This window comes from Plasmodium inui, assembly GCF_000524495.1.
Source record: "Plasmodium inui San Antonio 1 unplaced genomic scaffold supercont1.1, whole genome shotgun sequence".
Taxonomy (NCBI): domain Eukaryota; phylum Apicomplexa; class Aconoidasida; order Haemosporida; family Plasmodiidae; genus Plasmodium; species Plasmodium inui.
In genome coordinates, this window is record NW_008481835.1 from 1,120,468 (window position 1) to 1,148,086 (window position 27,619).

Below are 27,619 nucleotides of genomic sequence, written 5' to 3' on the forward strand. Positions count from 1 at the left end.
GGCGGAAAGAAAATTCCCTTGTCGCGCCGCCCCTCCGTTTCCTTCCTACATACATATAGCCACGTCGCACGGGGAGGTGGGTAGTAAGCCAAAAAATTGAAAAAGAAAAACACATCCAACACCAGAGACAAACGTGTGGGCACCCACTGAGCACCTGGGCGAAGCTTTCTCCAACGCGCCCACGGAGATGAAGAGGCCACCACTCTACATCTGTATTCGGGCGTATGATATGTAGTGGTAACTTCCCGACGCATGCTTGTGCATTTTTTGGACGGCTAGTTTATGATTCTGTTCCTTCTTTGGATTATTTTTCATTTCCAACATTTTTTGTTCTGCATTTTGGATAATTTTCTTTTTCATGGTCTTCCTTCTTTTGAAAATATATTTCAGTTTGCGAATTCCCTTTAGTGACAAAAATTTCTTCCACATGTTTTTAAAGACACCCTTGAGTGCCATATCAATTCTTTGCAGAACTTTAAACTCTGATTTTAAAACATTCCATAGGGCTAGACCGGCCATGGGTGCAAATAGGTAGGGTCCAATTGATGCGAAGAGCCCAACAGAGAAAACACTCTTCATGCAAGCTTGTGTCGAGCTAGTTAAAGTTGCTTTAACCGCTTGTTGGACGCATACTTGTTTAGGTGGAGGGATAGTAGATGTGTAACAACTGGTGATAGGTCCCATTCCGATGTCAGTAGCGTGCTGAGTTATATCCATTGCGCTGAGTATAGTGTATGCAGATAAAGTGCCCAGAGTCATGAACCCTAGTATTTCTTTCATCCTACTTTTTTCTCTTTCCCTTTGCCATTTTCCTATGAAGTGACCAAAATATGGAGCTTGTGCGTAGAACATTTGGCTTAAGTAAGGCAATTGCATTTCGCTAAAAACGATTTTGGTTAATTTGAGAGAGAAGGCAGACGATAGGGAGACTCCATTTTTCATGGCCTTCAATTCTTTCTTCATAGATTTCGGTAGCAACACATCGAAGTAGTGCAGGACAGCATCCCCTCCAAGGATCATTTTAAAATTGTTTACAAAATTCTGGTCATCAATTTTGTTGCCAAAGGAATTCTTAGAAAATTTAGATTCATAAGAATGTAAACTTTCTGGATTCTTCAAATGTTGCAAAGCAAAAGTTGAAATCGTTTTCCACAAAGCAGAACAATGATCTGCGCACATCGAATTTTGTAATTCTTTCATTCTGTCTTCATTATTTAACGCGACATATGCCGGGTTGAGAGCCACCATTCCAGGGTTTCTAACCACACTAAACGGTTCACGTAGACGTTGTTCTGAGCTAATTTGCACTACATGGTCGACAATTTCGATGAAGGCTTCATTAATCAGCCAGGATTCATCCTCATTACGTAGAAGCTTATGCAGTTCTGCCACTTTTTCTAATAACATCATTGCCTTTTTGATGTTGATGGTAGCTCCAAACCAAATGGCATGTTCAACTTTAAAACTTGGTTTTCGCAGGAGCATATTTCCAAGGGAAATAATTTTTTTGAAAAATTTTCGAAACGCTGTTTGTTTCGTTGGCTTGACCGTTCTGGAGAACATGATATTGTCTTCGATGTTACTTTCTAGTAGGTGCTTACTATCTTCAACAACTTTGTATATGAAGGAATCCTTCATATATGCATTGTCCGAAAGCTCTAGCCATATTCCTAAAGCCTTTGCGAATTCTTTATTTAGGTAGTGATCCCACTTGTCATTTTGATTAAAAATTAATTTGTTCTCTTGCTTTTCTCTTTCCTGTTCTTCATTTAATTCTTTTTGCTCCTGCTGTAATTTCTCCTGCTCCGTGATTTCTTCGCTTGAACTGCTGTCATTGTTTGTCTCCTTCAGTTCCCTCTCAACTGAATGTTCCATTTTTTGACTTTCAATTTTTTCTCTTTTGTACTCTTCGAACCCTTTGTCGAACCACGTGGACATCAAATTGTCGGCATACTTTGCGAATCCCCCCTCCGTAAACACCTGTTTGGCTAGCTCCACATTTCGGTTTTGATAAAAGTTTAAATTTTTTGGGATAAATTTCGCGTTTTGAATAATTTCTCTAGAAGCGATTGTATGTGTGGTAAACCGGATGGTCGTCAAGATGTTTTCTAGTAGATTTTCAGGAATGTGTTGCAAGAGTTTCATCTTGGCAAGCGCGATTAGCAATCTCTTTTTTAGGAGTCCCTTTTTCATGGTTATCACAAGCCTTCGGAGTTTATGTGGTATTAAAGCCGATGTGGAAGTTGCAAACCTCTCAGTCATTGTTGCACTTAGCATTTTCTTCTTCTCAGCGTAGTAAGTCCTGACTGGGTCTTTTCTCGAAAGGGCTGACATTATAAACAAGTTCACATAGAATAAGTTTTCAGATTTAGCTATGTCGTTTAAAAACCTTAAATTATTTCCTCGCACGATAAATTTTAGTGGGGTGCTTGTTAACGACTGCAATTCTTCTAGTGTCTTCTTCATGGAGTCTAAATTAGACTTGGGAGATTTGGACAGGATACTATTTAAGTACAAATGATGGCGTACGGTAGACACATCGTTTAGAAAGAACTTTCTAACTTTTTCGCTTTTCCTAACAATTTTGGCATATTTGTCCACAAGGGCGTAGAAAACTAATACTGCTTTACTTCTGGCATTGTACTTGGCATCGATTTTGATCAGTTTATCTTTTAATTCCTTTCCTCTCTTGATAAACTCATCGTAGACAAATTTGATCTTGCTTTTTCTTTTCGTTGACCCAACGTTTCTATTTTGTATGCTTATTAATTCTCTATTATCATACCAGAACAGGTACTTATAAAGATCCGTATACAAGTTCGGCTCAAGAATGAGGCTTATATAATGAGGATTGGGATCTTTCTGGTAGGACGAATTTTCTATTTCGGCAAAGATTCGTAACATATCAAAGGCTCTTTTTAAGCTTCTCTGGTTTTCTTTATGCGCTTCGTCCTCTTTTAGGATTTTAGGGTTATACAGCGTGGACTTCTCAAAATCGCAGCTGAGGGTATTCTTGGTATCATCCCTTGGACATACCTGTGAGAATATCCTCAATCCATTGTGCGAAAACGAGACGGAGTTTTCATAACCGTACGCCTCACTGCTGTTAAAGACCTTCTGTATTTCGTGTATATTTATCAAAGTATATGCATTTAGAATCAATTCTAGCAAATCGCAAGTTACTTTCCTTTCCCCCACATAGGTAGTGTGTCTACCACGTCTAGATTCGATCGGGACGAAGGTTATGTCTCTATTGAAGCTTTGCTTGGGGTGGTAATACACGTTGCACATTTCGTTGTACATGAAGAAGCTCCAATCCGAGTTACCTATCAGCATGGTTTCTAACGAATAAAAAGGTTTCAATCCGTGCACAAAGTAGTGATTGTACGAAAGGTAAGCTAAGGATAGAACCAGCAGGTGACCCATTAGATATATATTAGAAGAAGCCGCTATATAAATTTCGTAGTTTAGACCCACAGAGGAGGATGTCATTTTGCTGTATTTTCTCCTAACCGGTTCGATTAGTTCCCCTAAGGCGAAATTATGGTAGTATAGTCTCTCTAACTGATTTGTTCCAGGGTTGTTGACAAATACATGACAAAGGTATTGTGTTAAAATTTTGTTATACTTTGCATTTAACGGTTGCATCTCTTCATTTCGAAACGAGTTAGCCTGTGAGATGAAGTTTTCATCTTCGTATGCGTCTCGCCCCAAGTTAGTATTTTTTCTATTCATAGAGTTATAAATGGCTTTTAAAATATTATTGTAATTGTTAGATCCCATTGATTTTCTTTTTTGCAACTCGTTAATCATTTCGCTTCTTAATTCTTCCAACGCTCTGGAATACTCAAAGGAAAGGTTTAGGAAATCGCCTTTTTTTTGTAGAGGTTCATTAAGACGGCAATATTTATCTACCTCTTGTGAGAATTTAGGTCCTATCATTTTTTGTAATTCTATTTCATTGGAGCTCAGCGTATCTCTTTTATCTAAATTCATGTAATTCGAAAAGTGGTAATTTACAGGCCCTTTTTGTTTTTTGTATCTTATGTTCAATCCTTCCTCTGACATATCTTCTGTTCCTTCCGAATTGGACATCTTCTCCTTAATTACCATATCTTGTCCGTTGTCGACGTAAAAGACGGTGGAAGCATTTACATCTGATTCGTTCGAGTCTGATTCAGATCCGTCCGATTTCTGTCCTTTTTTTCCGTTGGACTTCTTCATTCTAGAATATTCCCCTTTATTCAGGTTTTCCTCAATTTCCTTTGCTCTGCGTTTAGCATGCGTGTTGTCATTCTTCCCGGTGATAGGAGTAAATCGGCTTTCATAATTATTATAATTGTTGCCGGATCTTGTGTTGTGTGTTCCGTATTTTCCCATGTCGCTGCCGGTCATCGTGGAGAATCCGCTCCCATTTGTTCTTTTCACGTATAGATTTTCCTCACTGTCCTCCGACGCTGCACCTCTTTTATCCTTAGGTGTTAATCTTTTAACGCCACCTTCCTTTAACTGATACTCAGTTAAAAGAGAATCGTTATCTGAATCGTGGGAGGAATTGTAGCCTCTATGTCTTTCCCCTGGATTCATTTGCACCATTCCGTTTTTTCTCATCCCCTGGTGTGTGTTGCCGTCCTCATGGGAGCTATGGTCACTCGCTTGTTTATCGCTATCATTGTTAGGGTCATTTACCCCGTGTTTCACATGATATACTACTGGGTTGTTAATTCCATTTCCGCCGTAAACTCCCTGTCCGTCACCTGCATTAACAGGCCGTAACCCATGAATGTAGTTTAAGTTTGGGTAATTAATTTTTCCATTGTTTTTACTGTGATATGTCCCTGCGCCGTTTGCACTTCCTAGGTCGTTTTTCCCGTATCCTCCTTGTCCGTGTTCGCCTTGCGTGTTACCATTTTTCCCATGATCTAATCCATAAGTTGTCGTTCCGCTTTCTGTATTTTCATCTGGATACTCGACATAGTATGGAGTTCCGTTTTCCTCATGCTTTTCTGATCCAGTATTTTTTTCATACCCTCCATGATAAGAAGGATTTGTTTTGTTTGCCCCTTCTTCGCCCGATCCACCTCCGTTTCCTGTTCCACTGCCATTTGTTCCGTAATGTACACTGTAGGTTGTCTCTCCAACTCCGTTATGCCCCATGGGTCCAGATGGATTTTGCGCTTCAGTTCCACTTCCATTTTGTCCATCCGCCTCCGTACCATTTTTCCCATCGGACCCTTTACTCTTTCCGTAGTCTCCTTCCCCTGTAGCTACTCCATTTTCCCCATGGTGCACGCCATAAGTTGCCGATTCATGCCCATAGGCACCTGCCCCCTTTGCGTCCCCAGGTGTGAAGTGGTTTGTAAAATAATTTGGATATCCGTCCATGCCATTTTTTCCGTCATGACCTCCTTTACCATCTCCAAAGTTTACATGTAAATGTGTTCTGTATGTTTGGTTTGTTCCTCCATTGTCATATCCACCATGGTATACACTTCCTGCCGTACCATCAGGCCCGTAGCCCTTACCATCGGCTCCACCGTAAGGTCCGTAGCCCTTTCCATCAGATCCACCATAAGCTCCATAACCCTTCCCATCAGCGCCGCCGTACTGTCCATAGCCCTTCCCGTCAGCGCCGCTGTACGGCCCGTGACCATTTCCTCCAGCGCCATGCTCATGATAATACTCATATGGAGGTGCGGTATGAGTTAACCCCCCGCTTGGTGTGCCAACTAAATGGTAAGGCCCATTTCCGAACTCATCATAAAACCCCGGGCCTCTATTTTTTGCATTAGTGCTTGTGGGACCTGACTGAGGGTGTGATATTTCATATTTCGTGTTGGTTAAAGAAGCCTGTCCTGTTTGATCATTCCCAAATTTATTTCCCCCCTCCTGAGCTCTCTTCATATCAGCCTTTCTTTGATTGTTTATCCTTTCTTCCTCTTCTTCTTCTTGTTTTCTAATTCTTTCATATTCATCTCTTAAAGCGTCTTCTTGCTTTTTGTTGAACCCAGCATTTCGTTGCTGTCCTTTATTCGAGTTATCACCATGAGGCAGGTCATTATTCGTCCCTTGCCCGGAATTTCCTTTATAGTTACTTGATGCTGTCCCTGAATGGGATACTACTCCATATCCTCTATTAAATCCTCCTGTTGAATTCTCTGCATCAGTTGTTGAACCTAAATGTGTTCCTACATTGGAGCTCGTGTCCGATTTCCCATCTTTTTTACTTCCATTGGGATCATTGTATCCTTTGTGTTCTTCCTGTTCCTGTCCAGGCATATAAAAAATAACTTTGGTTTTTTCGTGTGGAGTATAAGTTGGGCTATGCGTTTCCAAATGCTGTTTTCCATCTCGTGCAGTCCCTTTTGCCTTATTTGTACTTATAGAATCAATGCGTGCGAATATGAGCAAAATTAAAAAAATAATTTTTAACATTTTATTTTGCTTTTGCGATCATAAAGGGGAGGCAAATGCAGGGACAAAATAAGACAAAATAAAAGGAAACGATGTGAAGCCAGAGCGGGAATCAAACAAGGTGGGACGATATAACTAAAGGTAATGAACAGTTCTATTGGGGATGAACAAACGGGTTGCGCTTAAATTTGAGGTGGGGTGAAAATTCACGTCATTAATTTTTGCGAATCGGACACATTGTAGGGAACGTTGCGTCGATTTGCAGTTGCGTAGCGCATGCCGATGTGTATGTCTACGTGTTTGTCTACGCGCATATCTATACGGACGCCTAAACACTCAGCTGCGCTTTTATTTTCACTATCATATTCAACAGATGAATGTATGGAGTCAATTGATTTGGCTGCGAAAAACTATTAAATCCTCACAAAAATTAGAGACTTAAAAACTAAATTCGGGTAGGTTATAGAATTGGCATGGACGAGCATGCGTGTACATCTTATATCTGGACAAATATGCAACTGCGTATTTTTTTTTTCAATTTCGTTTTTGATTTTAAACGGACAAAAGAAAAACCGAGCTCCTACATGCGCAAAAAAAAGAAAAAATCAAAAACAAGAAGAGAAAACAAAACAAAAAAAGCAAAGGAAGCAAAAGAAAAAAACAAAGCAGAAAGGAAAAAAACTAAAGATCTGCGCAGAAACGTAAAAGTGTTCTAAAATGAAAACAGTTTATTGTCGCAAATCACTTAGCATATTTCTAACTTGTTCACATATAAGCTACGAAAAAACGCACGATTGCGTTAAAATACCCCCCTAGGATAACGTGCACGTGTGTTCCATCATACAGAAAAAACTGCGCGACGTAGAAATAAAAAGATGGAAAACGAAAATTCAATGCGTCTGCAGTGGTTGTTAATTTAATTTTTCATTCGTCTGTCCATTTGTCTGCCCATCCATTTGTGTATTTTTTTTTTTCTTCACCCTTACGACACAATTGAACAAATGCATATACATTTTAGACAATTTCCTTTTTAAATGTTCTATTTCGTCCTGAGATGCCGCAGTTGACCGTTTGCACAGTGGTGCACAATTGTAATTTAAAAAATAAAAAAAATTGGAATAGTTGTATACACCACATGTCTACTTTCCGCCATACACAAGCGTCAATTTGTTTATTTTATTTATTTTTTTTATTATTTCTTTTGATACACTTTTCGGCATATGTTTCTGAATTGGTCCGAAAAATTCAGCAAAGAATTTGCAGCAAATATTGCTGCGTGTGGGTATGTATTGGTATGTCATTTTTCAGAAAGGCAAAAAAAAATTTAGAATTAATATTTAAAAATGCACATACAGAAAAGAGTGTCAGCGTGGCCATGTGGCAGTGTGGTATTGTTACAATGTTACAATGTGGGGAGCTGCTTTGTACTGCAACACAAAAAAGGGTAGATTTTTTCTTCACTGCATTTCCACTTAGTTGCACTTTGGTTTGTATTTGTTTTTTTTTCTTTTTTTTTTATCTGCTAAACAGTTTCGTAAAACGGGAATATGTCAAATTTTAAAAGAGGAAAAAGTTTTACGTACCACTGAAAGAGGAAGCAAAATGTGATAAAGGTACATATTACATGTGTTACCCCCCGCTCCCCTAAATTTGAAAATGTATTTAAAGTTTTTCCCGTTAATAGCACAATATGTACTTACTAACTGTTGATCATGTCGGGATGTTTTTTCCCGCCGGTCAAAATGGTAATCATCATTAAATTAAACAGGCATACTTTTTTCTTTTTTTTTTTAACAGTTTTTTTTGCGGTTGGTTTAACGGACATGTTTAATTTTCGTTTAACTGTAAGCCGCACGTTTGCGTTTTTCTTTACCTAACAGCTATTTTTTAACTGCCAACACAACGTGATACGGTTGCGGAATGAAATTCCTTTTTATCTGCAATGAAGAGGTATTTCTCTCCACTCTGCTTCTTGGCAACACGGTGTTGTTTCCTCCTTATAAACTAATGCTCACGTGAAACTTCACCTCCCTTTAGCTTTCCGTACACCTTAACTTTTTCGCATGTTCGTAGGAGAATACGGAACAACTGCACAGCAGTTGCGTTATTGACAGGGGTTGTAAAACAACAGGGCGAACTTTTCTTTTTATATGCGAGGGATATTCTGGCAGTTTTTTTCGGTTTTTTCGGTTTTTCCATTCTTCCATTTTTCCTGTTTTTTAAATACTTCAAATTTGTAGCATTGGCCCATTTCATAACAATTTCCTATTTTTCTTAAATTTTCACAACTGGGAACCCGCTGAGAGAAATGAAAAAAATGCGTAGCACGGCAGTGTTGTGTACAGTATGCTGCATATGCCTGCTCATTTTATGCATTCATTTGTCAATCCCCACCCCGCCCTAACGACGCAACTTCCCTTCTTATGGTTTCCATCCATTTAGTATGCAGAACGAGGAACAAAGGTAAGGAGTAAATATTTGCACGTGATGAGGAATAAATTTTGAAGGTTCACGGAATCTCTGGGATTTATATATATTTATTTTTTTCCCCCGGTTTCCTTTTTACATGAAAGTGAAAAAAAAAGTGCTATATTGTTGCCGTGGGCGGCACTCAACTAAATGGTAAAAATACAAAGGCGGCACGTTTTTTTTTTATAAATTTAAATTTTTTAACTCTTTTTATCCTACAACTGATTTATTTTTATTCATACATTTTTCCAAAAGTGAACTGCAATTTTTTTTAAGTTTTTATGACCGCTATCTTTCCCTTATGCAACTCGCCGTCGTAGGTAATAGGAAAAGGGAATAGATGTTACGTGCGTACGTTTGTATACGTAAAAAGGGGCGCCTTATTAATATACCATTTTAATGAGTATTGTTTCCCCACTTGTTCATATTTTACGTTTGTTGAGGTGGTCACTTTGGAGGCCTTTTTACGTATGGCTTTTCCATCCATTTTGCTGTAAACATTAGTGAAGAAGCTTGCCTTTCTTGCCTGCACTGCTGCCAAAAATTTAGCCAGCAAAAATACAACAGGGGATATAGAACACACGGACAGGGGCAACTGTGTCCACATATGTATGCTATCGCGTGACCCATATGTACCTAAGACCGTAGCGAAACTATCGACTGCCGCATTTTTCCCGTTGCTGTTTTTCCGCTTTTGTGGGTGGGAAATTCATAGCCCGCTGATGCTTCGAAAAAAGAAAGGCCCCAAAAAAAAAAAAAACATTTTCACCATTTTAAATATATTAAACTAAACAATGAAGCACAGGTCGCATTTGAAACAGCAGAATAAGCATTTTAAAAAGTTAAAGAACCATAAGAAGAATAATAAGAGTGCGAAAAATTTGCAAAAGAAGAAAAAGAAAAATTTAATCCAAAAGTACAGCAGCATATTACATCGGGCACTTCAGTCCCATAATAGCAAAGTGAGCAACATAAAGAGTGAACTGGAGGAAAAAGCAAAGTATATACCTTTCTATAACTGCTTAAACATCTGCCTGTTAGGGTTCCACGAAGACTCTGATGTACTATCATTTAAGAAAGAGTTTATAAAATATCTGTGTGAAAAAAATGGAGATAATGTCATAACGGACACTATAAATTTGTACGATATATATACAGTACACGCAGAAAAAAAAAAAAAAAGATCGCTTGTAATTTATGACGTTCCGAGAGACATTTACGGAATTATAGATGGAACAAAATGTGCAGACATCGTCTTGTGTATATTTAAGGATGGGGCAATTGAAAATTCAGCGTTCGACGAATTGGGTTACAACCTTTTGTCGCTTTTAAAAATACAAGGTGTTCCTTCCGTCATTGGGGTGGGCTATAATACGAACGAAAGCAGCAAATATTCTGAAAAATTCGTGACTAGATATTTCAATTCGGAGTTTACGCAACATGATAAGATATTTTTCATCAACAGTAATGGTGGCAGCACTGACCGATTAAGCAAGAACGGAGATTTTTACAAACTGTACAGCGAAATTATGAATATGAAAGTACGAACCGTTTCTTATCGAGAGGGCAGGGGTTACATGATGGTCAATTCTTATGCGTACAATCAGCAGACAGACTCCCTTTATTTGAAGGGTTTTGTCAAAGGGGTAGGGTTTAATGCCCATAACCCTATACACATAACAAACGCGGGTGACTATTACATTGATGATATATTCGTCATAGATGTGATGACATCGAAGAGGAATAGCGGTGAAGAGAAAGTGGATAAATCGCTAAATCGTCTCAGCCAAAGGGACCAAAGTGAAGGAATCCATTCCTATTTTTTAAGTGACATTCTGACCAGGGAGACGACCCCCGACTTGAGTTTTTACTATAACTGTAACAACATTGACTATAACTTTTTGCCGATTCAAAATTGTAAAAACAGGTGTAACATGAATGAGGAGGATGACTTAGTGTGCGTACGTCCGTACACCGATGAGGAACACCACCTACAGTGCGATAATTTACTGACGCTTAAGGATAGTAGCAAAGCGGGGAGAGAGCCAAGTGAGAGATTGTCAAACAGCACGGATGATTATTCCAGCGAGGGAGGTGACCGTGTGTATAAATTTAATTTGGACAGTGCATTATCCCACCGGAGTAGTAGCCAAAAGGGATGGCTTCAAAGCGGCAGTAACGGCGCCACCAGCGTGGAGCAGCCGAATACGGTCAATGAACTGTACGCATCCTCCACCAACATGAGTAGCAATAACACGTATAGAGACACAGACGGAAAGTGCCATTCAAACCATTCGTGGGCATATGTGTCCAACGAGAAGCACGAAATGGGGGAAGACTTCATATGTTCATACAATAGGAATGAAACGTTGAACGCGAGGAAATATTTTCTAGAGAGTAATAAAACGTCTAGGAAAGACGAAAATAATTTAAAAAGCGGGGAAGAATCACGGGGAAGTAGCTCCGCTGGGGACAGCGAAGACGGCCTGGACGTGGATGACGAAGAGGAAAATGTCCCCACGAATAATGGCGCGATGAGCCGTGCTACGAATGACGATGACATCGAAAGGGACTCCAACAATTCTGACCACGTCTACCTGTGCAAAAATATAAGCGCAAAGGAGAGATTTAGAAAGTACCGAATTCTTCAGAGCTTCAAATCCTCCTACATAGATGTGTATGAAGATTTACCACTTGCCTACTCACGCATTTACGATTATGAAAATTACGAAAATTTAAGTAAATATTCAAAGAAAAAGTTCGTGGAGAACTCCAAAATTGTAGGGGGAGAATTTACTGTAACGGATGCTTACTGTTTATTTGTTATAAAAAATGATGGTAAGTTGCTGCAGTTATTAAATGACATAAAGAAGAAGAACTTGCCGATTGTTGTTTCAAGTTTGCTGCCATATGAGCGAAAGGTAACCGTCGTCAATATGGAGGTGGAACGAATGGCATCCTATTCTGAAAAAGTACAGTCAAAGGAGGTGTTCGAAATTGTGTGCGGATTTAGGCATTTTATAAGTTGCCCTATTTTTAGTGAACAAATTATTAAGGGGATACAATCCAAGGGGAAATACGAGAAGCACTTGAAGCACGGCAAGAAATATGTAGCTTCCATTTTTGGCTTCACAACCGTAACAAATGCCCCCGTTTTTTTGATAAAGAGAATTACTTCAGGGTGGAATGGCAACCCCTCTTCTTTAGCAGCACAGGGGGGTGAATCTGAAATGGGATTAATTGGGCACATAGGGGATAATACGATGCAGCTGGAAGGTAGCCACTACAATGGAGAAGAATCGAATGTTATCCACAGTTCTGGTGATGCATATGCTAATTATGGCGCTCATTGTGTGAATAGCACCCCCATCATTGTTGCACACGGAAAGGTTGTCAATTGTGACTGCAAGAGGATAATTATGAAGAGAATAAGACTGTGTGGAGATATTTTTAAAATTCATAAAAAGAAAGCAGTCATTCGAAACATGTTTTATAGGCCGGAGGATATAAATTATTTTAAGCCTGCACAGTTACACACAAAATTTGGGTTGACTGGAAAAATACTGGAATCTTTGGGTACCCATGGGAAGATGAAATGCCTCTTTAGCAATGTCTTAAAGCAGCACGATAAGGTTTTTATCTTTTTGTACAAACGAGTTTATCCGATGTGGTTTCCCCCCACGTGGGGCGGTGCCCCCCACCTGGGCCCCGATGATAAACCCGTGCAGCGCAAGCTAAAGGGGTGAAGTGTAGCTCAAATGATAAGTTCAGATGGGCTTTATGTCCCCCCCCCCAACAATAGCCATTTGCAGCTCCGGCCTCTTCGTGCTAAATTCGTTTCTCGATGTGGATAGGAGAATATTCATTCAGGCGCGCTCCCACATGTAACAAAATGAACGCGGAAGTGGTCGTTTTGTGCTAATTGTTTAGTTCAAGTAGACCGAAAAGTAGCAGTATTTTACAGTTTGTCACAGAGTGTGCGCAACTTGCAATACTCTTTAAAAAAAGAAAAATGCTTTTAATAGGAGGATTGAAAAGGTGGGAAAACATTTTCCACGTTTTGATACTCCCCTCCCTGTCGTGAAGAAATTATCACACGGGGGGGTTGAACGTAAAAGGAAAAAAAAAAAAAAATAATTCTTATCCAAATGCGTTCATGCTGTTTAACAATTTTCTGTCTTATTTGTATATTGTACAATATGATTAGTATCTCCTTTTTTTAAGTTAATTTCTTTTTTCCTTCTTAACGTAAGAGAAGTAAATAATTAAGGGAAAGGAGTCCAATTTGATGTTTTTATCTCTATGCCAATGGTACGTTTTACGCCCCTCTCCAACACACACCATGTATTGGAGCAAAGTCGTTTCTGCTAAAATGTGAAGAAAATTTAATCGGATTTGGCAAATTTTTCTGGGGATATTTCCATTTTTGGAGGCTTCATTTCGAACAAGTGCACTTTTTTGTTTTTCCTTTTTCTTTTTTTTTTAATAGCTAGAAGTTAATTTTTTTTTTTTTTCGAGCATAGTAAGGGATGATGGTAAAACAAAAAAACAAGGGGTACATGCAAATGTAGGCATATGTTAAGCGACGGTGTAAGGATGCATAAATATGCGCACACACGCGAAGACATACATACAGAAATACATGTATACGCGCGGACGTATGCGCAGCATCAGTGCACAAAGGATAACCATTTTGCAGTAAAACTATTACTCAAAAACAACTTCTTTTCCACATTGTATAAATTGAAAAAAAAGAGAGTAACCTACATAGACAATAAATGAATAAAAAACGAATATTCATTGAGTATGGCAAAGCATTCACCATTAATAATATCATGCTAAGAAAAAAAAAAAAAAGAAAAAAAAAAAACAATGTTGTTAATGATTGGTTTTAACACGTAGGTGAGGGCGAAAGGGAAACGCAGAGGGCGTTGGAGAGGGAATTAAGGAAAGGGAAGACACACATTATGGGAACCATTAAAAGAGGTGTTACTAACACATAAAAAAGGTAATAATACACTAATAATATTAAGAGAAGCAATAATGGCAGCACAGTGGTAGCAATTACAATAACAATAGGAATAACAATAGTAATAACAATAAAAATAGGAATGGTGAGAACACGCATTAAAAATTAATTACTGTACAGTTCCTCTTCCTTTACCATTATTATCACCGTCACTGTAACTATGGCCGCCAAAGTCACTGTCACCGTTTGTGCATTTTTTGCATACGGGGCAGCTTGGCATCCTTAAAAACGACACGCATATACCCGCACGTGGGCTCTCGCGCGTATGCGCAGACAAGTCTACACGTGCACAGAATAAGCTCCCGCAAACGCCCACACTCCGAAATATACAACAGAACTCACGCCACAGCACCTCCTCCGCTTCGTCTACTATAAGATCATGAAGAATTTCCTCATAAGAGCTCAATATTTTCTGGGTACTTTTTCGGGGGGGAAACATTTCTTGATGTTAAATAATTATTCTGGTTCGAACGATTCCTCGTTAACTGAAAATCACTGTTTCGTGTTCTGTTCCTGTCACTGGAATATGACAAAAGTGTTGGTACATCTTCCTCATTGTCGTCCTGTAAATGTTGTTTTAAAAGGGGGGAAAGACGATCAGTAACATTACATTCATAGTTTCAACATTGAAGTGTGCGGTGCTTAGTGGGGCTCTGTCCCCATATGCGGCGTCCATGAGGAATGGACTTGCGGCCTGTGTGCAGCGCGTTCATCATGGCAGAACAAATCGAGCAGGTATAAGCATCGCAGTGGCGAATGCCACTCAGTTGCCGATTCCTACCTGTTCCGCATCTATGAACTCCATTTCCGGCTCAAACACGTTGGTGCTTACGTTTCCTCTTTTCGTCTTAATGACAGAGTACTTGACATGCTCGAAGGTGTCGAAGCCTGCACGAGGGGAGGGGGTGCCATAAAGCAAGTGCACAACAAATCAGGAAAAATATTCTCAAAAATATTAGCAAAGTGTGCGAATGCCGAGGTTGACAAAACTGTCCTCAGCGCGCTCATTCCTTAATTACCATAGTTATAAAAGAGGTGCTTAAATTTGGGGTTTCGGCAGAGGTACGTCACTATGAGCATGATGAAGCCCAAAATGAAAAGTATGAAGAGGATGGACTTGGCGCCTGCAGGGAAAAAAAAAGAATGCGGTGAAATGGGATAGAGGAACCACCCATGGAGCAGAACCTATATGGGCACTTTTACACCTACGGTGCTGACAAAGAAGGCACGTCATTCGATGTAGCAACACAGGAAGAAAGGGTGTGCAAAAGATCCCCTCCATCATTGTGCACTTACTCCTGTTAAATGGCGCGTGCGCGGGACAAGGCACGGGAACCTTCTCGGGGACCCAACCATTAACGCATATATCCCCTGGCACCTTTCTATACGCATTTGCGTAAAAATAAGAACTGCTAGTACATCCTTCGATGGTCAGCGTGGGGTCGTTCGGCTTACACTCGTAACTTCCCACTTTTCTTGTAAAGCCAGTTTCACATTCGTAATCTTCTGGTGTACATTCACAGGACTTTTTATCAACAGTTCTTTTTAAGTCTTTTCCATTAAAACATTCAGATGTTTGTTTCCTTCTCGTATAGGTAATTTTTCTTCCTAATATACATTTTTCCGAAAAGGATCCACTAGTAGGTGACCACGTTTCATAGTCTGAAGAAACTGAGTCAGCTGCCCATAACCCTTTACATAGAGGTTGACCGAGTGCATTAAAATCTAAATGGTAAAGCACCCCGACATCGTTTCTTGTTCCATATACTAAAAATTCAACTGAAGAAGAATTGGGCTCCGCTACAATGTTATCAACGTCGATTGAAAATTGTCCTAATTCGAAATCGAACCAACTCTGTCCTTCATTCCAACTGAAAACAATTTGATTAGTTTTACGCAAGTCATCAGCCATGACTATCAACCCACCATGGTCTCCATATTCGTAAATATATGGCCCTTTATGTGCTTCCATCCAGGTCACTCCCCCATCTCTTGACAGGAAAGTATTGACCTCATCACTTTCGTACCTTAAATGGCTACCTACGTTACCAGTCCCCATAATTATTCCAACGGCATTTTCGATGGAGTAAAAAGGGGCATACTGATGATAGTTCGTAATGCCATGTAAGTGTAAGAAGCAGTTATCTCCACAGTCATATTTATTTCCCCTACTATCAACTTTGGGTGCTTTCAAATAGGACCAGTGACCACCTTTATTAAACGAAATTACTGTCCTCACGAGGTCCTCGTTTTTTCCCTTGGCTGCCTGTTTTTTTCTCTTCTCCGTGTTTGTCTGAAATGGATTAATGTCTTCTTCCAGCTGTGCCTTAAAATTATGAAATCGCAGATCTTCATCTTTTATATCATCATTTTCATCGAGAAAATTGGCAATGTACACTCCGTCCAAACTTAGTATTCGGTCAAATTCACATTCCCCTGATGAGGTTCGAATATTGTTTGGAAGCGAAAGACTATAATTCAGTCCAGATGCATCCGATATATATACATTTCCTGTGTTCATTCTATCTGATGATGTTCCATGATTTACGTGCAGCATGATAGCACCTTCGGAGGTGTCTAAAACAGTGTAGGATTTTTCATGTATATTTTCTGGCAAGTTAGCTTTATTAAAAGTTTTCCCTCCATCTGTTGAAACCATCATATTTACCGTTTGCTTAATCACATCATTCAGTCTAGCCACAAATATATACCCATTGGAAATTAAAAATTTATTTCCCTGTTTGATTAACACATCTACGTTTTTTCCAAAATTGTCTGTTCTTACAAAATCGACATCTTTTGACCATCCACTGAATCTCTGTTGGTGTCCATTTCGGTTTTTATGTCGCGTGTAATAAACGGTGTCTTCTGAATGGGTGTCTTTATCTCCCCAATTAAACTGAACCACATAAATATCTATAAGCTGGAAGGTTCTCCCTAGATCTTTTGTGACTGATAAGGTTTGCATACACTCTGCGCTTTTTTCATTCGTAGAGTAACAAGCTGAGGTCCAAGAGGACACCAATGCCCAGTGTGTCTTGGTACTATGGAATTGCCAAAAGTTTATTTTATTTTTATAATTTATTAATCGAAATGTTTCTCCGGAATCTTCCGAGATGAAATGATTTTTTTGGTTACCAACAATTAGAATTATATTTTTATTTACAGGGTTCACCATGATGAGGTCTACGGTGGTCACCTCATTTGTATGATTTCCTGGTTCATTTTTATTACTTGGATTCTCGGACAAACTGCTCGTAATGTTGGTCCAAATTTTCCCTCCATCCGAACTTCTGTACAGTCTACCCTTGACTGTTTTGACCAGAACAGTCATGTGATTGTTGCCACACCATTGGACATCCTCCACGGCACTGTCGAAATTGATTTCACTCACGGAGACTTTCTTTTTGGTCACTTGGCATTGTGCAAAATTGGTTAATGAAAAAAAAAGGAATAAAAAGGTGAAAAGCAGAGCTCTCCTGACATGCTTACTTTTATCTCTCTCTTTATTTCTATCTGCACGGTTGAAAGGACCGGTTCGAATTGTTCTTTCATCTGAGTGGTGGTGACACTTAAATCGTGGAAGTTTCGTTTCTACCTTCTTTTTCATCCTTAAGTTGTGTGAGCGGGTAGGAACGCGTTTGGAGGGCGCAGCGGGCGGCGCGCGACGGGGAAATGGTGCTGTTCTGACAAGCGAGCAGTATGTGTTTAGCCTGCTTCCTCGAGTTCACATATGCGCATTGCGTCGTTTTGCGTGTGATGACCAAGTTGCTTTCTGTCGTTCGGCTTAGCCCGTTCAGTGTTTACACTGTTATTGCTTAGCCGTTATTGCTTAGCCGTTATCGCCAAGCCGTTAATGCTCAGCCTCTAATGCTTAGCCCGTTGTTCTCAGCCCTTTGCCGCTTAACCCTTAATCGGTAACCCCTTTATCCAGTTGGCGTACAGGGCACGGAGGTTCGGTGCGAAAAACGGAGGCGCGTTAGCATATACTCTTACACGTATGCATACGAGTGTTCAAGTATACATACGGACGTATGACCTCACGTACACGCACAAGCCTTAAACATTTCTCTTAATTTGAAACATTAACATAAAAAAAGGGGGGAAAACTATGAAATAAAATTAAATCTACGCTTTTTTATTTCTTCCTGTGAATGTAAAAGAAGAAAAAAAAAAAGAGTTTCACAATACTGAGTTAATTTTTAAAATATCGTTTTATATATGGCACAAAACACTGCCTCTTTTTTTTTTTTTTTTTTTTATTTTACAATACAGCATATCATACGTATACACAGAAATGGGACATATCTGTGTAGTTGCTTGTTTAGGCGAAAAAAGGTGAGAACAAAAAATCCGACGCGAGTGTGAAATAAAAATGCTTCTACTGCTGCAGCCTCAAAGAAATTTTTACCTAACAAGCTATACATAAAAGTGGTATGCATAACACAAATGTATAATTACGCATATGCCCCTATGTACGTATGTATGGCGGAACACCCGTGCATTTGTACACAGGAACGGACGCGTGTGCTCAATGTCCTCATAGCAATCACAGGGCAATCGTTAAAAATGCCACTAAGTGCTGAACAAAATCAGTGTTGAAAGGGGGGGGAAAAGAGAATTGTAAATTTTATTTATCCATCTAGGGGGGTTATATTTTGTTCAGGCGAAGGCTACACTGAGTGGGAAAATTTTATTCACCTATTTGTTCGTTTTTTTTTTTTTTCTTTAAATATACACCACGTGGGGAAGGAGCACATCAACCTTCGCCGCTTAACGTATTTTCGTGCTTTTTTCCGAAAAGGCAACGCGCAAAAGAATTGTACCAATAAGGACACCGATCGGGCACTTAAAAGAAAGCGTCTACAGTGAAATGTATGCGTGAGTGAGAGCATATACATGCCCACCGAAATGGCTACAATAATGCGTGTATGTTGCATTTTTGTCCCTTTTTTTTTTTTTTATGCAATGCACTGAGGGTGGAAAACTTGGCTTCGGATGAGATCAAGAAATAGGGAATGTTTGAATATCTCGTGTAGGTTAGGAGTTGTGCTGCTTAAGAGAACAACGGGGGGAATACCATTTCCCCGAAAATGTTTTTTTTGTGAAAAATGAAAAAAAACGCATAGACAGTTTGGCTAAAGGTCAATACGGCTGTGTATGTATATATACACGTGTGCATTTCTACGAGGGAGGTGACCAATGTGTTTAGCTCATTCGCTAAACAAGTGTTGGTGTAATGTTGGAGACAAGCGAAAAGCAGAAGTATTTGAGCCCACAGAGATTCTGTCAAAATATTAAAATTTGCATCCCTATGTATGTAACTTTTAGTAAAATCCTCGCGTGCGACATGCGCTATTTCACTGCTCGGGGAAAGTTCCATTTTACGTGAACCCCAGGCGGATAATCTGGTTAATCGGAGAGCCAAGCAGGCCGCGTTCCCCTTTGCACACGTAAAGAAGCAGCAATCATTTTTCGGAAAATTTGGAGATTGAGCGTCGCGCAAACTGTCTCTATGTGGCTAACCGTAAAAAAGTAAAAAGGTAACTGATTTATTCCCGTTGCTCCCAATGAGCAAATTATTCAGCAGTTACAAATTGTGTTAAAGTCCATATTTTAAAATAAAAAAAAAGACTTCTCCCTCTTTAACCTTAATTTGCTAATTCATGACAGCATTGGAAAAAGCGGAAATGGGAGAGGGGCCAAAACAAATTCCCATCTTCTATGATATTTTTTAAAATACTTTTTTTTTTTTTCAAAATGACAGAATATGAAAAGGAACACATTTTAATGTCATCTCTCCCCTTTAACACGTTAAATGTGTAGATATTAAATATATATGCATATGCCTTTTCCTACATTTTGCTTACTTGCTACGGGATGAATTATTAGACAATTTTACAGTGTAAACATGGCAAATTTATAAGTAACAGAAAAAAGGGGTGATGGCCCAATGTTCCATTTTCCCGTAAAAGCATACCTCATTTGGAAGCTTTCACATGAGTAACTCTATGGACGAATTTTGTACAACTGTGTGTGTATTTGGGAATGTTTTGTTAACCCTTTTGTGCATGAGCACACCTGTGTATGCATATTTATATACCCCTTCTCACAATGTGTAGTAGTGTGGCAATGATAATTCACATTTCGAAGAACATTTAAATTGTCTGATGGTATTGTCTTATGACCAGCATGTTGGCGAAAGTGGCTCCTGGTTCAATATGCCCATTTGCACTTTTATTTTTACTGAGCAAAAGCGCATATGCAGCGGCGTACATGAAGCTTATGTGAGCCAGGTACAGAGGCACGTAGGTGTATGTATATATATTTACACACAGACGTGTTCATTTTATCGGTACATGTTTTTCATGACAAAATGAAGTCTACAAATTAAACGATTTGAAGATTTTGCTTTCCTATGTGCGGGATAGTGTTATATTGTTTTTCTCTTGTCATATAATTTTTAGCGAAAATAAAATGACTCTCAATATTCATCCTTTTTTTTTCCTTTTAATTGTGCATAGCTTCGCCTTTTCGTGTTAATTTCTTCCCCCTTTTTGTGTGGGAAATTGCTTCTCCTGTTGACGCGTTTAGCTTCCGCGTGCTTTCGCGTGATTAACCACTACACATTTGAGAACGCTTACTCGACAGACATTTTTCTACGTTTGGCTCCTGACTTTACCCTGTGTTTAATTTCATCCCTTTAATAAATTTCCCCATTTCCCCTCCTTCGTTCTGAGTGTGCATGAACGGGCAGTAACATTTTCAGCGAACGTGCCCATTCTGCGCAAAAGTCATAAATAGGTCTTCCAGCTTTATAGTGGCTATTTTTACTACACCTCCGTGCTATCAAGTTAGGGTATTTGGCACTCTGTTGCGCTTTGGCTGGTTTTGTGTCGCGGTTTTATTGGCGCACACTCCGGATTTAATGGCATTGCATTTGGGCTTTATTGCCTTCTTCTTGCCCTTTGTTTAAACGTCTCCGACAGAATTACCTCGACGCGCATATGCTATTCCCAAAGCGATACACATCCCCCTCCCCGACATTTTTATTTTCCAGCCTGTGATCGCAAATGACACATTTTTGTTAAAAGTAGGGGAATTTCGGGGGGAGCAAAATTCTTAGCAGCCTTTAAAAATTACAGCATTATTTCCACTTTTGTAAAAATGCGATAAGTCTATTTTATTCAGTGAGGAAGATACCTGCTGTACATTACATATGTCCGCTCCTGTTAACGTATGTAAGATGTGTGTTTGTAAAATTATTAATTGTTTCCAAATTGAGCTAATGCTTGTGCTTTGCCCCTAAGGCCACTTCTGTACTTATATTTGTGTACATTTATATACATTTTCAGCCATTTTTGCTTTGTAAATTATAACGACAAAAAAAGGGGTAAAAAAAAAAATAAATGAGTTAAAAAAAAAGGAAAAAAAAAAAAAACGCATGAGCAAATGTACAAAGCATAGTGGAAGAAGGAACATCTCCTTTGTGACTTATTTATAAAGACCTTTTGCGCATAATTATAGGGAGAAAATAACGAGAATGTTTATGCTTACATTTACACTTTTGTGACGCTCTCTTAGCAGTTTTTTTGGACAGAGGTGGGGCATGCCAGTACGCTTAGGCACATGCGTACATACATACAGATATATATGAGTACACACGTGTGTCCTTTCCCCGCACGCATTTTTCATAACCACCAAGATAAGCAAAAAGCAAGGAACGTTTTGGTTTCTGCTGGTGTAACTCCCTTCCATTTTGTGCTATGAATTCGTAGAAGAGGAAAAATGGGGTAGGCGAAAATGGTCGAATGGAAACACACGATCCGCACGTTGATGTGCGCCCTTTGATAGACTCAATGTGCATTATCGCAAAATAGAAGTTGCATATGCTGCGTGATATTTATGAGTACATACATTTGTGTAGAAAAAAAATGCAAATATATCAGAACATGTAATATACATCCCTTTTTTTTATGCGCTCCGTTGTTACCACTCCCACGCAGAAACACACAAGGGATATTATCAGAGAAAGACCAAAAGGATTTGTTACAAGCAGCTAATTTTAGCGAAGTGGATATAAAAAGAATGTACAAAAGATTTGTTGAACTTGACACAAATAAAAATGGACAACTAGATCCAAATGAATTATTCGACGTTCCTGAAATAAGCGACGTAAAATAAAAAAAAAGCCATTTATGAAATTGAAAAAGGAGCGATTTCATTATTATTTTCCTTTTATAAAACCGTTTTTCGCTACTTCGCGCTGCACGGAGGTGGTCCTAGGTGGACACTAAACGATCCTATCCGTAGCAGCTCAGCATTTTTTCCCCCTCACATGTGTCTACTAATTAATGACAACTTGTTCATACCTTTTAGAATCCACTAGTCAAAAGAGTCATATCAATCTTTGATTCCAACTCGGATGGAAAAGTTTCTTTTGTGGAATTCTTAGTTGGCATAAGTAAAATATGGGCGATAAGGGGGGTCCTTTTTGTGAAGCTTAATTATCATGCAGTGTGAAGCTGAATGGAGCGCATCGGCGTCTCTTTAATTTGGTCTGATCCACTGACACAGCCATTTTGTACACCCTTTTACGTATCCGTTTTTTTTTTTACCCCTTTATTCACCTCTTTTTTCCCCTTGTTCTAGCCAAGCTAGCCTCGAGCACAGATGACTTCCAGAAGAAAAAGTTTGCCTTCGATATCTACGACATAAATAAGGATGGAATGATATCCAACGGGGAGTTGTTTACCGTTATGAAGATGATGGTGGGGAATAACTTAAATGATATACAGGTAAAATTGGCTATCCATCTTTTGAAATTTTCGCCTTCCCTTGGTTGGTATCTCGTAGATTATTCAGTGTTGTTCTCTTCCCTTCCCGCAGTTGCAGCAGCTAGTCGACCGAACCATTCTACAGGCCGACAAGGATGGAGATGGGATGATTTCCTTCGAAGAATTTAAAGATGTACGCCTCATTGTTGAGATGCACTTTTACACTCTGATGGATTTACGAGCACGACGATGTTGTTTTTTTTTAGCGATAAATAGGTGGACGTATATATTTGTCTTCACCACATAGCCTTCCTGTTACCCCTCCCTGCAGATGATATCCCACATGGACGTTGGAAATAAGTTGAAGATAGACCTGTAGGTTGTAAATCTAGCCGATCTGTGCACCGACAAATGTGTATACTTATTTGCGCATGTTTCTCCCCCCGTCTGTTTATCTACCCCTTTTATTTAGCCACGTATTGACTTACCTGCCCATCTGGGTAACCACACTACTGTGCATACATATTTATGTGTGTATAATGTCACCCCTTTTCTACGTTTTTTTTTTTATTTTTTTATTTAACCTTTGCAATATAAATTTTTATTAATAACCATTTGTTTGTTTTTCCTTTTTTTTTTCTTTTTTGAATGCGCCATTTCGTTTTACCATTTTTAAGTGCACACAAATTTAGACAAAGCCAAAACAATTAAAAATTAGAAATGTTCATGTGGAGAAGTTGCGCGTGTGGCAGCAAGCACGCTGTTTTCAAGGTCATCGGTTGGGCTATCTGTAGATATGTGAATAATTCCTACTGACGTCGTTGTTGAGTAGTGCCACAAATGTTTGCTCGAAATTTGCCAGAGTGCGCGTTTCGGACGTTTCTTTTGTCTTCTCTGAACCTTTGTCAGTTATTTATTCCCCGATGTGGACATTCCATTTGGAAGCTACTCCATTTCGCGTTACAACTACGCGTTGGTAAAACCAACTGGTTATCTCCATGTGGGTGAATAAAAGGCGGGAAAGTCCTCTCAGTCATATCTGATTACACATATGAACATAGGCATAAGAAGAGAACGGTCTATGGAGGTTACACACTGCGGGTTTGCACAAATATCAACACCCTCCTTTGCGCGCAATTGCTATGTTTTTGAAAAGTGTGCAAAAAGAAAAAAAAAAAAAAAACTCCTGACCGATTGCCATTTGATCCAGTCTGAAAAAAAAAAAGTGCCATACGCAGAAAAGGCCATAACATCCCCATTCTTCGCTCGAATGACTAATCTCTTTTTTGCAAATCAGTGTAAGATCACCCGTTATTTAGCTCCGACGTTGTTGTATAGATTATTCGTTAGTCATATGTCTATATATACATGAATACAAGCCTACACCTACATGTGTTTGTAGGAATGTCTCACTTTTGTTGTTAGCACCCCGCATTCTGCAACTTGAATTTGCCGCTTCAGCTCACACATTGCGGCATTTATCTGACAAAATAATAATTTACTTTTCCCGCGTGTTGTAGGGAGCCCATTTGGCTGCCCACTTTTGACAACAACTTTCCTGAGAATTTTGCCGAGGAGTTTTCCAATTATTTCGTTGTGCAAAATTTGAAAAAAACACAGGGGACAGCATGGAATTTTTTCACTTCGCGCTGCTCACTTTGGCACTTCTCCTAGGCCAGTGCTACTCACAGAACTATGACAAGGAGAATTTGAAGGTGCCATGAGAGGCAAGATGTCAGCGCGAAAGAGTTTGTATAGTTCTGTGAATCCGCCTGCGGAATGGTGGCCCTTCAACAATCCAACACACACCTACGTATATACATTTCTGCGTACTGCTACACCCCCCTATACACACTTCGCAGAAACTGACGGAGTACCGCCAGCAGCACAGAAAAACAGTCGACGGGCGTCTGTGCGCCGCGGCGTTTGTGCAAGACGATCAGACGTACACGGATTGCACGAAGGCAACGGATCCAAACGGAATAACGGGCAGAGAATGGTGTTACGTGGAAGTGCAGCTAGTAGGGAAGGGGAACAGAGACTGGGATTACTGCAAAGGAGTAATAAACTACGATGTTGTGAGGTCCAAAGCTAGGACATTCTATTTAGCAAAGTCTAATGAACTGAACAGTGCTGTCACAAAACTGGAAATGGAGAAAAACAAGTTGGAAGGTATATATGAGAAGTACGAAGGAATATGTGGAAGCACATCCGAAATGTTGAAGAAAAAAATTGAAGAAATTAACGACATAGCTAAAAACTCCAGCAGAAACATAAACAAATTGTTGCTTCAGGCATCGTCCATGAGTGAATCTGAAACAAAAATGTATGAACTAGCAGATGAGGTAGAGAAAAATAGGAAATCTTTCCTGGAGGACAAAAGGAATTGTTCAATATTAAAAGCCTACAGTATTGAAGAGAAAGCAGATGGATTAATTGGAAGCTATTACGATAATGCCTATTTCTCAGGGTACCCTGTCTCCATTCAAAGTGACAAGTATATAAATTTTGTGTGGGACACTGGTATCCCAGTAGAGAATATTCCGTATCAGCATTTTTCTGTAAGGTGGGATGGATATTTAAAAATTCCCCAAACGGGGAATTATATCATTAGCGTGGAACATGACTGTGGGGTGAGGCTATTTTTAGACGACTCCCCCATCCTTGTAGATAGCATGCCTTATCCTAAGGAAGAGGATTCAGAAGAAGTGAGACCCATATCTATGCTTCCCATAGATAAAATAAATGCCAAGGTGCATAAGGTCAGCTCTGAAAAGTTGGGCTTACTTGGAGGAAAGAAATATAAATTCCGCATAGAATATTTCCACCTCAGTACTGTCAAATATGAACACCCCGACATGGTCCATATAATGCTCTCCTGGAAATCCGATCACATAGTGGAGGAAATCATTCCAAGTAATTATTTTTTCCAGGGAAATGTGACAACCCCATTACGAATTAGTGAGCTGAGGGGGGAAGAATACGAAATTATATTTCTACAGAATGGAGTGCAAGCCTTTATGGACACGACAAAATTCGTAGTAGCCGACATTCCAGCCATTTTTGAAAAATCCAAGTGCATACGTTCTACTCTGTACAATCATAGTGGAAGCAGCGTACATTTTAGGGTCAACACGCATAGCGTGGTCTTTGTAGCCATACCAAAGGAAGTGAAGGAAATCCCACTGAACGATGTAACGAAGAGAACATTTGAAACAACGAAGGAGACTTTGTCAATTTATCAAGTGGAGGAAGAAAATGCGACGAATGCTTCGGAGCAGACCACATATAATATTTACTCTTCTGAATATTCCAGCGGAGATGTGCTGATAAATTTGATCAAACCAACTCCCTTTCTAATATTTTTGGAGCCACGTGAATTGCACTCCTCCAATAGTTGTATGGGATATGTCCAGACAGTTTCACTCACAAATTCGGGACACTTTAATTCTTGTTATGCCTCATCCTATGAGTCCCCCAAATTTGATTGCAATTCTGGGTTCAGTGGAAATAATCAGGACAACGAATACGAAACGTGGAAAACGGCATCTGATAAATCACTAGGGCAGTACCTAAGTGTGAACTTCAAATACGAGATAGACATACACTCCTTCACTTTTAGAACTCTGTCCTCTCTGGAGAACGCGATTACAGAACTGACTCTGTATTTTCCAAATGTTAAAATACCTGAAGTTTTTGCCATCTCCCCGGGACACCATCACTACAAGCTGAGCACCCCAATAAAGGCGAAAAGCGCCAAGGTGGTCATATCCAAAGTGAGCGATCCCAAACGCCAGAGTGGTGGAAACGTTGCCTTCTATGGTATCCCTTGCATAGACCCGAAAAATGAGCAACCAAATGAACAGAAAAATCAGAACGAAATTAACGTATTTTTTACCACCAAAAATGATAGCACGTCATCCAAACCGTTAAATTGGCTAATTGATAATGGACTGAAAAAGGATCAGCATGGATTCTTCAAATATGGCTGGGAGAAATTACCCACCCCAGTAGACTCAGAAAATTTGGATAAGGATCCCTCACATGCGGGAATTTCTTTCCTTCCTTTAGAATGCAAAAATATCAGCGACGCTTGTGATACTTCTAATACGTGGTCAATTGATTTAATGCACCAAGGAACATACTACGTGGCCATCGAAATAGGATCTCCAAGCGGTAGACAAGAACTAAATTCCATTACAGTTAATGGAGAGGTTTACATAAGTAACATGTTTTTAAAGCCTGGGCAGTACACCAAAGTTACCTTTGATATTAGCATCTCAGACAGTAAAACACTGAAGATCTCCACTGACACGAACACCGTAATACAGTCCGTGCAGCTTCTGTTCCTTCACAAGTGATTTGGCATAACACGTTGGGTGCCGTGAAAAAGGAGCTTGTTTTTTTTTTTTTTTTTGTTTTGTTCTTTTGCCCCTTCCTTTGGCCTTTTTGTTTGCACCCTGTTGCAAATTGCTAAAATAGCGATTTGTCTTTTGTTCCACCCATATGAATAACTTCTTCCTCAGCGTGGCATGACTGTTAACTTTTTCTTTTTCACAGCATTTTTGCTGTTACCCACTGGAGGGGGATGCTCGCGCAGGCGACTGGTGAGAAGCATTAATTTGTCCGAAAACGTCCCCATTCGCATGAGCAGTCTACGCAAGGGTGTTTCTTCCACGGTGGTTTCCTACCCCATTTCGCAGTGAAAATTGTGCTGGCGTGCATTTACATAATGTCTCTTTTTTTCTCGAATTAATGCACAACAGGTGAAACGTTTAGCATGAAGGAAGCACACTTTGGCTTTAAGAAGAAAGCCGTTTATGGGGAGTACCGTCAGAGGGGCATATTTACTTTATGCCTAACTCAGCGCACAGGGCTGCCTATATGTCTCCGTTGCCCCCTTTTGTTGCGCATTTGATCTTTTCCTCAA

The 27,619-nt window shown here is 39.6% G+C and overlaps 5 protein-coding genes across 5 annotated transcripts; 3 read left to right on the forward strand and 2 right to left on the reverse strand.

The window, feature by feature from the left end:
• Nucleotides 1-204: 204 nt before the first annotated feature.
• Nucleotides 205-6,435, reverse strand: C922_00265 (hypothetical protein; the record flags this gene model as incomplete). Its single annotated transcript, XM_008815882.1, has 1 exon — nucleotides 205-6,435. One exon carries the CDS (start codon nucleotides 6,433-6,435, stop codon nucleotides 205-207), a length of 6,231 nt encoding a protein of 2,076 aa, XP_008814104.1.
• Nucleotides 6,436-9,677: 3,242 nt separating this feature from the next.
• On the forward strand, nucleotides 9,678-12,629 carry C922_00266 (hypothetical protein; the record flags this gene model as incomplete). The annotated part of the gene is made up of 1 exon (XM_008815883.1): nucleotides 9,678-12,629. The coding sequence occupies one exon, from the start codon at nucleotides 9,678-9,680 to the stop codon at nucleotides 12,627-12,629; it is 2,952 nt and encodes a 983-aa protein (XP_008814105.1).
• Nucleotides 12,630-14,304: 1,675 nt separating this feature from the next.
• Nucleotides 14,305-17,522, reverse strand: C922_00267 (hypothetical protein; the record flags this gene model as incomplete). The annotated part of the gene is made up of 4 exons (XM_008815884.1): nucleotides 14,305-14,475; nucleotides 14,694-14,800; nucleotides 14,932-15,036; nucleotides 15,209-17,522. 4 exons carry the CDS (start codon nucleotides 17,520-17,522, stop codon nucleotides 14,305-14,307), a joined length of 2,697 nt encoding a protein of 898 aa, XP_008814106.1.
• A 4,193-nt stretch (nucleotides 17,523-21,715) lies between these two features.
• Nucleotides 21,716-23,068, forward strand: C922_00268 (protein phosphatase 3, regulatory subunit; the record flags this gene model as incomplete). Its single annotated transcript, XM_008815885.1, has 6 exons — nucleotides 21,716-21,750; nucleotides 21,919-22,087; nucleotides 22,292-22,376; nucleotides 22,565-22,710; nucleotides 22,802-22,882; nucleotides 23,021-23,068. 6 exons carry the CDS (start codon nucleotides 21,716-21,718, stop codon nucleotides 23,066-23,068), a joined length of 564 nt encoding a protein of 187 aa, XP_008814107.1.
• A 1,249-nt stretch (nucleotides 23,069-24,317) lies between these two features.
• On the forward strand, nucleotides 24,318-27,050 carry C922_00269 (hypothetical protein; the record flags this gene model as incomplete). Its single annotated transcript, XM_008815886.1, has 2 exons — nucleotides 24,318-24,404; nucleotides 24,552-27,050. 2 exons carry the CDS (start codon nucleotides 24,318-24,320, stop codon nucleotides 27,048-27,050), a joined length of 2,586 nt encoding a protein of 861 aa, XP_008814108.1.
• Between the last annotated feature and the right edge of the window lie 569 nt (nucleotides 27,051-27,619).